Source organism: Octopus sinensis, linkage group LG15 (genome assembly GCF_006345805.1).
Source record: "Octopus sinensis linkage group LG15, ASM634580v1, whole genome shotgun sequence".
In the NCBI taxonomy this organism is placed as follows: Eukaryota; Metazoa; Mollusca; class Cephalopoda; order Octopoda; family Octopodidae; genus Octopus; species Octopus sinensis.
The window spans coordinates 33065727-33077481 of record NC_043011.1 but is presented as its reverse complement, the minus strand read 5'-3'; the positions used below and the strand labels follow the sequence as shown (position 1 = coordinate 33077481).

Genomic DNA, 11755 nt, shown 5'->3' with positions numbered 1-11755 from the left:
TAAAACAAGCTTTAAAATCTTTTGTATATTTTTTTAGATGAATATAATTGATATTTTCTTTCACAAGAGTGTCGTTGTTATTTTATATTCGTTTATTGTTTGTTTCCCACGAAATATTACTCGTATGTTTATGCATGCTATTCCTTGTTATTTTGTTGCAAGTTTCCTATTAACAATCATCAGGTAATTTCTACAGTAAACATGAAGAAATGTTTATCGGAGAGGAAGCGTAAGAGCGAAAGGTGAAGTAGCTAATAGCGCATTAGTGAACGAGGCCATGGAAGCCTCTAATTTTCATAGATTATTGACAAATGCCATTCGATAACCGTCTCTTAACAATTAATTTATTCAATCGAGGAGTTCCGTTAAAGAAACTAAATTTCATATCAATAGCCTAATAACATCGTACGTGATTAGAATAAGCGGCTTTCACTGTATTTCTTTCACTCAGTTACAAGAATATGTAGTGGATTCGATGCACCATAGCCAAATTCAGATTAACACTGCTACAGATCTTTTTCCATGGTGGAACAATGGTTTTTCTCTGACAGCAGTTTTACATTTTCCAGATGCCATTAGCTAGGCCGAAAGAATGACTTCATCACCTTTCTAACCTCTTCTACTTCACCAAAAGCTAGAATAGAGACTACCAACTAAATTTATTGTTCTCAATGATATATCTATCCTTCTGGATAGTTATAAAAGCAAGCACACCCCGAGCAAAAATCAGTCGGTGACAACGAAGTCTGACTGACCAGCTAGAACCTTTGTCAGAGGGAGAAATGAAGTTTACGGTCAGCAACGTCACACACTCTACAATACTCACTAGTTGTAATTCTGTTCCCTTACAATCATTCTATCTCTCTCTGTAATTACTACTAAACAATGAAGAGGACACAAACACAAACTTTACTTCGCAAACTTACTTCGTCGAGGCAATGTATTGTAACGTAATGGTAAATAAATATTTCCTTAAAACTTCATGCATTGTCCATCTTTCACATCTTACAACTAGCCGTTATTAAAACGAATTTTTATCGTTACAAATATAAGTGAGAAATATACCAACACGATGCAGATATCTTTCACACTTGGAAATAACTGCTTCAAATTCACGATTTGCATCGTAGAAAACTATTGATTTTGTAAACAGTAATGTCTTACAATTAGTTTGAGCTTCAGCATTGTCAACAAAAATATTCTTGAAATGAGGGTTTATGCCAACTTAATGTGGCAGTCCCAGGAAAAGGAACAATGCTACTGCTATTAATCCCCAGGAACACCGTTTCCAGATCGCTATGTTACACAAGTGTTCTGTTTTCAAAGGCGATTAAGCATCAACGGCTAGCAAGCCAAGCTAATCCAGACTAATGACGAGCAATGACTCTGAAACTAGTCTCTGGTTGCTGGCTTTACTGGGGGACGAGCTTATCTCCCTTGTTTGAAAACTTAAAGACACAGAACGCTTATGTCACATAGGCAATTGAAAACAGTGTTTCCTGGGGCTAAATAGCAGTAGCATTCTTTCCTTTCCTGGCACTGCTACATTAAGTTAGCAACAAACCATCACTTTATCTTCCTACTACTGTATAAGTGTCTCCGAGAGATTTTGAAATGCAATATTTCTATCTTTGAAATGAAATATAGCTAATCATATCTTTGTACATGAAGATTCTCGCTCATCATTTCACTATGGACATATCTTACTCTTAATAAATACGGTGAAATGTTTTACGACTACGTAAGGTCTCTGGCTATGCTCACTATATTGATCAACAGGTGAGGGACAGTACATGTTACGACACCTATTCACGAAGTGGTTTAGTGAAGCTGCGGACGGCCCTTGATATATCGGAATCGTTGAAAGACATCGAATCATTTACCGCTCTAAACTCAACGCATTTCCACACCTAACACATCGACTCTAACCACATAAACTCTACCATCAATAAACTTTGTTCCGTAATACATGCAAACGCACCACCTCAGTCATCATCCTACAACAGCAATCAATGTTATCATTTTGACCCACGAACGTCTAGCACTTGTGTTCCCTTTCCCACGCCTATATATCTAACACAAAAGCTTTTCCCACTGTCTCCGTATACATCTCTTTAAGCGAAATCGTTTCCGAATGCTTCTAGTGGATTTCCATGCTCTAGTTACCGGTCGTATCGCATCAGATATACATGACACCAGAAAATAATTTTCATCTAATTCAAGCGTAGACCATGCAAAATGCTAGCTCAATAAATTCCAAGTCTGTTCATATATTCAACTTCGGCCCCGTGAGGTTGTGTGCCCTCAAATTCTTTCTGGATTTTTTCACTAAAATGCATTTCAACCACTATATCCTCCATCAACACTTTGAAGTTTCCCTGAACCTTCTCACCACAAGGAAGATATTCTAGGCTTGCTTTTGATTTCGCGGCTCACAATAGGGCTATTTTACTGTACAAACACTTCCCCACCGAAAAGAAAACCACTTTGCTATACAAATATTTTCCTTTCAAATTCCATTGAATTTTCAGAATTCAGCTCTTGTGTACAATTTCTGGAATATCTCTCACCAAGCTCCATCAGTAATCTGCCATCATGTTTGAGTCGATAGGCCTTGGTAGCGTTCTTCCATTACTTTTACATCTTGATGAAAGTGTTCACCTTGTTCTTTGCTAACACCACCCAAGTTGTCTGGAAACTCACTCAAGTGATTGTCTAAGTAGGGCAGTCATTGCGCATTCTACATCCAAGTGTTTGCAATCTCAGGAGCAGCTCCTCCACAATCTCTTGATAGTTGCCAGCTTTCCTGTTTCTATGGAAATTCCGCACGAAATGAGAGACAGCATTCCAAGACATCGTAGAACTTTAGATGGGCTAAAATATCACGTTCGATCACAGCACCGATAACAGTTAAACCTCGTGCAATTGCCATACTCGATAACGAGGGGGCAGCCATCATGTATGTATGAATGTATGTATGTATGCATATATGTATATGTATGTATGTATGTATGTATGTATGTATGTATGTATGTATGTATGTATGTATGTATGTATGTAAGTATGCATGTATGTATGTATGTATGCATATATGTATGTATGTATGTATGTATGTATGCATGTATGTATGTATGTATGTATGTATGTATATGTATGTATGTATGTATGTATGTATGTATGTATGTATGCAAGCATGTAGGTAGGCATGTATGTATATAATTATAAATGGGCATTCCTACATATATGTGCAAACATCGAAACTGTTTCCATATAACTTCCAGAAAAAGTGATGTTTCTTGATGAAATGTTCTACAAATACGATCCAGATGATGTACATTCCCTGTTGCTGGGAAGAAGTGCTTCGGAAAATTCACTCTTGTTGGTTTGTTTTCTCACAGCTTTCAGAAAATTTGGAATAATTTAATGAAATTTTCTGTAAACAGTTTTAAGAATGCGTAAATTACGATTATATTAGAATTTGATGTTAATAAAAAAATAAATTATTATAGTACACATGTATACTGGTATTTTTTTCCCCAAAAATTTCATGTTTCATTATGTAGATACATGTGACGTGTGATAGTACGTGTGTTTATGAGCCTACCAAATTTATCTTTTCATGTAGAATCCGGTAGAACCTACTAATTTCCCTGACAGGACTTTTTCCGAACCTCTTCACCCAAAACTCGCAAAAAAAAAAAGCTCCCTATACAATATTTGGATATGATCAGAATGTACAACTATCCGAAACGTATTTGAAGAAAATTTCATTTTAAAAAATCCATTTTCTGGAAGTTATGATACAACGAAGTTGGTGGCGGTCGCATGTGCGGTAATACTGTACGTACGGTAATACATACGTATGTATATATGTATGTATGTATGTATGTATGTATGTATGTATGTATGTATGTATGTATGTATGTATGTATGTATGAATGAATGCATGCATATATGTATGTATGTATGCATGTATGTATGTATGTTTGTATGTATGTATGTATGTATGCATGCATATATGTATGTATGTATGTACGTACGTATGTATTTGTGTGGGTTCGTATGTACGTATATATGCATATATGTTTATATGTGTGTATGTACGTATGTATGTATGTGTGTATGTATGTATGTATGTATGTATGTATGTATGTATGTATGTATGTATGTATGTACATACCTATGTATGTAAACATGCAATCATGTAGGTAGTCAGGTATTTACGCAAGTATATATATATGGGCTTTGCCAAATACGTGTGCAACCATTGAATCTGTAGCGAATCTTGCATGCACGAGGTGGATTCGATCCACCACAGCCAAATTTAAATTAACACTGCTGCAGAACTTTTCCCACATGGAACAATGACAGCAGTTTTACATTTCCAGATGCCTTTAGCTAGACCGAAATAATGTCTTCACCACTTGTCCCTTTCTAACCTCTTCTACTTCACCAAAAGCTAGAATAAGAGATAACATGACTACCAACTAAATCTATTGTTCTCAATGATATATCTGTCCTTCTGGATCTTTATATAAGCAAGCACACCCCAAGCAATAATCAGTTAGTCACCACTCGACGACAAACTTTGTGAGAACGTAGTCTGGCTGACCAGCTAAAACCTTGGTCAGAGGGAGAAATGAAGTTCACTGTCAGCAACATCACACACCCTACAATTCTCACTAGCTCTAATTCTGTTCTCTTACAACATCATTCTACCTGTCTCCGCAATTACTACTAAACAATGAAGAGGACACAAACACAAACACAAACACAAACTTCGCATGCTTTTGGATGTATCAAAATCTGCCCGTCGCGGCAAGGTATTTGTAACGTAACGGTAAATAAATATTTCCTTAAAACTTCATGCATTGTCTATCTTTCACATCCTACAGTAAACAATTATAGCAACAAAAATTTATTGTTACAACTGCGGTCTCCCACATCATCTTAATAACATTGTTTACCAAATAAATTTATCCCGTTACAATTGGTAACCACTCTCTCTCTCTATCCGCTCAGTCGAAGTCGACTCTCGGTCACTCGTTGGATCAGTGTCCTCCAGTCAGTTCTATCCTGGGTCGCTTCTCTCAGATTGGCTATGTGCATTCCGGTATCACTCTTGATGGTGTCAAGCCAGCAGGTTTTTGGTCGGCCTCTTTCTCTCTTGCCACTGACCATTCCGAGCATGATGTCCTTCTCCAGGGATTTTTTCCGCATAATATGACCGAAATATACCAATCTATGCTTGGTGATTCTAGCTTCTAGCGACATTTTCGGCCTTATCTGCTGAAGAACTTCTCTATTGGTGAGCCTCGCTGTCCATGGAATCCGTAAAAGTCTTCTCGAACACCAAAGCTCGAATGTATTAATTCTCTTCTGGTCAGCTTTCTTTAGTGTCCAGGTCTCGCATCCATATGTTGCTATTGGGAAGATAATTGCATCCACCAATCTGCATTTGGCAGTGAGTCTGATGTCTCTACTCGTCCAGACCTTCCTCATGCTGACCATTGCCTCTCTGCCTACTACTATCGCCGTCTTATTTCTGGAGTGCAGTCACCATCTCGATTTATTTTGGAGCCAAGGAAGATGAAATCATCAACCACTTCAATCCTTTCCTTATCGAACTTGATGCTGATGTTTGTTGTGGCTGCTGTTGACATGATCTTCGTTTTCTTAACATTGAGGTACAGCCCAAATTTCTCACTCTCTTTCTTGACCAGCAGGACAAGATCCTCCAGATCCTTACCACTCTCTGCCAGCAGGGTTTTATCATCTGCATAACGAAGGTTATTAATGTTTCTTCCTCCAATCCTCACTCCAATGCTGCTATCCTCCAGGCCTGCATTCCTCGTGACCTTTTCAGCGCACATGTTGAAGGCTGCTGGTGACAGGATGCAACCTTGCCGAGTGCCTTTTCCAATCTCAAACCAATCAGTGTCGCCATATGGTGTCCGTACTGTAGCCTCTTGGTTTTGATAGAGTGATCTAATAAGCTGGACAAGGTGTAAAGGTGTTCCCATTTCCTCCAGACATTTCCATAACTTGTCATGATCAATGCTGTCAAAGGCTTTGGAGTAATCGATGAAACACATGTACAGCTTCTTTTGGTATTCTCTTGCCTTTTCCATAATCCACCGTAGGTTGGCGATTTGATCGCGGGTGCCTCTTCCCTTCCTGAAACCAGCTTGCACCTCTGGCAATTCTCTCTCAATAGTTGTGTTCAGGCGCTTCTGGATGATTTTAAGGAGAATTTTGCTTACATGGGGGATCAGGGTGATGGTACGGTAGTTTGCGCAGTCCTTGGTATCTCTTTTCTTTGGTATTGGGATGAAAACTGACCTCTTCCATTCCCTTGGCCACTTACAGGTTCTCCATATTCGTTGGCAAAGCGATGTTAGTGTTTTTGTTGGTATTGGCTTGAGTAATTCTAGTGGAATACCATCAGTACCTGGGGCTTTTCGGTTGGCCAGCTGTTTCATTGCCCATACCACCTCATCCTCCAGGATGTCTGGCTCCGGTTCCAGTTCCAGTGGCTTCTCTTTTGCCTGTTCATCGAGGTTGTTCCCTGCATACAACTGTTCAGTGTACTCTTTCCATCTTTTCCTGATCCCTTCTTGGTCATGCAGTTCTTCACCATTTCTCCCTCGGATGGTTGCTTGTCTGGCCATGAATGCTGTACGGGTCTTCTTTACATGTTGGTAACGTTCTCTCATGTTCCCTTTCCTGTAAGCCTCCTCTGCCCTTGCGCATTCCTCATTCCGGTATTTCTCTTTGTCCTTCCTGGCGGCCTGTTGGAACATTGCATTCAGGCGCCGCACTTCATCCCTGCTTCTGGTCATCTGTGCTCTCCTTCTTTTTTCTGCTATTGCAATAGTCTCCTCCGAAATTCACTTTGCTCATCGTTGGTAACCACACCAAAGTAAAATTCAAACCGTTACAAATCTATTACCATTTAGCTGCTAGAAAAAGTGATATTTCTTGATGCAATTTTCTACAGATACGCCTCAGATGATGTAGATTCTGGTGATGCTGGAATTTCTTGAGAAACCTTTTTCTGTCGGTGGGAAGAAGTGCTTCGGAAAATACGCAAGTGTTGGTTTTGTTTTCTCATAACTTTCAGAAAAACTGGAATTTTTCAATGAAATTTTCTGCAAATACTTTTAACAGAGTGTAAATTACGATTATATTAGAATTTGATGTGGAAAAAAATTGAGAGCACACCCATATACTGGCACACATCTTTTTTTTTCTCTTGAAATTTCAGGTTTCATTATGAAGACGTAAGTGACGTGTGTCAGTACTTGTGTTTATGGACCTACCAAATTTATTTTCTCATGTTAATATCCGGCATAATCGCAATCTACACACTCCAAAATATATCTATAGAACCTTTCTTACAAAATTACTTATTTCCCTGACAGTTAAGAATTCAGAAATCCGCCTCGTTTGAATTTTCCGAAACACATCCACCCAACGCTGGCAAAGAAAATCTTTCACTATACAATATTTCGGTATGATCAGAACCTGCAACATCTGAAGCATATTTGTAGAAAATGTGTGCGGTATACGTGTATCCGAACTCTATGTAATACATTCTTCATCAAAGAATAAATATTCAAATGTATCATTCCTTCTTTGAAGACAACAAATGATGGCTTTCGGCAGATTGTGACTGCTATTTCTAGCGAGTATGGTGATATTCACGTCGTCGATAGTTTAAAAGTCCCGAAATGAAAATGCGAATTTGTTTGTTCTAGTTGTAATTCCGGCAAAAAACATAAACAGAGTGCAACACAAAATATTTCAAACCGAGGAAACTATGAGAGCAAAAATAAAAGTTGTGAGAAGCGATATTCTAAATGCCAAGAGAACGTGAAAGGTGGTGTTTATTATTTCGTATGAGAGCAATATTCATTCATCAATCACAGCTACACATGTACGTCTAACTTATTCAATGATATTAGAAAGCAAACATAGTAAACGTGGAAGTGAAAATAAATACAAATCTTTGATTATTCGTTTCATTCCGAGTTACAAGCACTACATTCTGACTCTGATCATCAGGAACGAATTGAAAGCAGCTATACTTCCCTGGGTAACCAGCGACGCTATTCTTAACCAATTACTATAGAAATGCATTTGCTTTTTCTATGTGTATTTTGTTCGAGGACACACTTGTGCGTTATATGACAATCTAAACCCATTGTGAAAGATTTTGTATCAAGGTATAATTATTCAAATGTGACATTTCTTTGTTTAAAGCCAAAACAAAACATTCGGCAGATTTTGACTGCCATTTCTAGCAAGTGCAGTGATATTCGCGTCGTCGCCCTTTTTATGAGATCGTAAATGACTTGCGAATTTGTTACTATTGTTGCATTTCAGTCTTAAAACATAAACATTGTGCAACACAAAATATTTCAAACCAAGAAAACTATCAAAACAACGATAAGAGTTGCGAGAAGCGATATACAATGATGGGAAAAGAACGTGAACGACGGTGTTTATTATTTGGTACGACGGCAATATTCATCCATGAAACAGAGTTGTTCTACAAAAAAACACAAATTATGAGCAAATATCCTATACAAATCCACTTCTATATGTAAAATAAGCTAATGGAATTAAAAGGAAACTTCTGGAACGTTCCAGAAAGCTGTAGCACCTGGTAGAACAATATCGAAATGCCTCGTAAACTCTGGTGATGACGTCACAGTGGGAAGGGGCGTAACTCTCCACTATATATACAGCATTGCTCACACAGCTTGTCAATCAGATTCTACAGAAGCACGACTGTAAACAACTCGAGGCAAGAGTCTCAGCTGCGAAACATTTCTTTCAGTTATACATACATTGAAGCAACACTCATTCACATACAATACATTTATATATTCTACTCATACAACTGAAGTACAAAGTAAGACGAGCAAGAGATAAAGAAGAAAGAAAGAATTTCTCAACTTTTATATTGGACATTTTGAGCGAACAATAGAAAAAGGAAGAAGAATGGTAAAAGCACCTGCTATCGGAATCGATCTGGGAACAACCTATTCTTGTGTAGGTGTGTTTCAACACGGTAAAGTGGAAATTATTGCCAACGATCAGGGAAACAGGACAACACCAAGCTATGTGGCTTTCACCAATGCCGAAAGGCTGGTGGGTGATGCAGCGAAAAACCAAGCGGCCCTCAACCCTGAGAACACGGTATTCGATGCTAAACGTTTAATTGGACGTCACTTTAACGATACGTCCGTACAAAGCGACATGAAATATTGGCCATTCCGAGTGGTGAACACAAACGGTAATAAAGCACATGTACAAGTGGAGTACAAGGGAGAGCAAAAACAGTTCTCGGCCGAAGAGATTAGCTCGATGGTATTGAGTAAAATGAAGGAGACAGCCGAGTCGTACCTGGGCTGTAAAGTGAAAGACGCAGTAGTAACGGTGCCAGCTTACTTTAACGACTCTCAGAGACAGGCGACGAAAGATGCAGCTAGTATAGCTGGTTTGAATGTGTTGAGAATTGTCAACGAACCAACGGCCGCCGCACTCGCCTACGGTCTCGAGAAAAACTTATCTGGTGAGAAGAACGTTCTGATCTTCGACTTGGGCGGTGGTACATTCGATGTTTCCATCCTCACAATCGACCAAGGATCTCTTTTCGAGGTGAAAGCTACAGCTGGCGACACACATCTCGGAGGAGAAGACTTCGACAACCGGCTCGTTGACTACTTTGTCGAAGAATTCAAGCGTAAACACAAGAAAAATCTGAAACAAAGCCCACGCTCTATCAGACGTCTGCGTACTGCATGTGAACGGGCAAAACGAACCCTATCGAGCAGTTCAGAAGCTTCAGTAGAGCTGGATTCTCTGTATGAAGGCATTGATTTTCTCTCGAAGATTACCAGAGCACGCTTCGAGGATCTTTGCAGTGACCTCTTCCGATCGACTCTAGAACCAGTTGAGAAAGCTCTGCGAGACGCCAAACTCGATAAATCCCGCATCGACGACATCGTGTTGGTCGGTGGATCGACACGCATTCCCAAGATCCAGAAATTACTTGCCGACTTCATGCAAGGAAAGACCATCAACAAATCCATCAACCCAGACGAAGCTGTCGCCTACGGAGCTGCCGTACAAGCTGCTGTTCTGTCTGGAGACGCGAGCGATTGCATCAAAGACGTACTACTTGTAGATGTAGCACCGTTATCTCTTGGAATCGAAACGGCTGGTGGTGTGATGACCAAACTTATCGAGCGTAACAGCAGAATACCGTGTAAGGCATCCAATGTATTCACTACGTATTCAGATAACCAGCCGGCTGTTTCTATTCAGGTATTCGAAGGAGAAAGAGCAATGACAAAAGACAACAACTGCCTCGGACGTTTCGACTTGACTGGCATTCCACCAGCTCCCAGAGGCGTACCTCAAATAGAAGTCTCCTTCGATATGGATGCCAATGGAATACTCAACGTTTCTGCTGTCGACAAAAGCACCGGCAAAAGCAACAAAATTACCATCACCAACGACAAAGGTCGTTTGAGCAAAGAGGAAATCGAAAGAATGCTCAACGAAGCTAAACAATACGAGGCAGAAGACGAAAAGCAACGCCAACGTGTTGCAGCTAGAAACCAGTTGGAGCATTACATATTCAGTGTGAAACAAGCACTCAATGAAGATAACGGCAAACTGTCCGAGCAAGATAAGAAGCAAGCAGTGGAAATGTGTGAACAAACATTACAGTGGATAGACAACAACAGTCTAGCAGACACAGACGAATTTACCTACAGACTTCAGGAAGCACAGAAAATTTGCTCTCCTATCATGTCCAAACTACACACATCGTCTTCGTCTAACAATAATCATTGCACATCACAAGCGTCCAGTGGTCCTACGATTGAAGAAATGGACTAATATCTTATTCATTCATACAAAAATTTGATGAAATACTGTGATATATCTATTACTCAGTACTCTTTTCATACTACATCACTTTATGTGATTTTAAAAATTATTCTCACTCATATCAGCTGATTGACATTGTGAACATTCATTATTTATTCATCCATCCCATTGACATTTTGTAAAACAATCTCCAAAATCTTTTGTATATTTTTTTAGAAGAATATAATTGATATTTTCTTTCACAAGAGTGTTGTTATTTTATATTCGTTTATTGTTTGTTTCCTATGAAATATTACTCGTATGTTTATGCATGCTATTCCTTTCTGTTATGTTGCAAGATTCCTTTTAAAAATCATCAAGTAATTTCTACAGTAAACATGTAGAAATGTTTATCGGAGAGGAAGCATAAGAGCCAAAGGTGAACTAGCTAATGGCGCTTTAATGAACCTTACATTGGAACACGGTTATTTTGATTCCTTAATGACAAATGTCATTCGATATCAATAACCCTCTCTTTACAATTAACTTAATTTCACCTAGGATTTCCGTAAAAAGACTAAATTTCATGACAACAACCTCTTAACGTTATACGTGATTAGAATAAGCGGCTTTCACTGTACTTTTTTTTTATTCAGCTACAAGAATATAAGTGAGAAATATACCAACAAGCTTCAGATATCTTTCACAAATGGAAGTAACATCTTCAAAACCACGATTTATATAATAGAAAACTAGTTGTTTTGTAAAGAGAATGTATTACAATTACTTTGATCTTCATCATTATACACAGGAATATTTTTGAAATGAAATATAGCTAATTGCATCTTTGTACATAGTGATTCGCGGT

At 38.7% G+C, this 11755-nt stretch overlaps 1 protein-coding gene across 1 annotated transcript; it reads left to right on the top strand.

The window, feature by feature from the left end:
• Window positions 1-8766: 8766 nt before the first annotated feature.
• Window positions 8767-11150, top strand: LOC115219887 (heat shock 70 kDa protein-like). The gene has a single exon (XM_036509608.1). The coding sequence runs from the start codon at window positions 9010-9012 to the stop codon at window positions 10915-10917; it is 1908 nt and encodes a 635-aa protein (XP_036365501.1). The 5' UTR covers window positions 8767-9009; the 3' UTR covers window positions 10918-11150.
• Window positions 11151-11755: the final 605 nt, after the last annotated feature.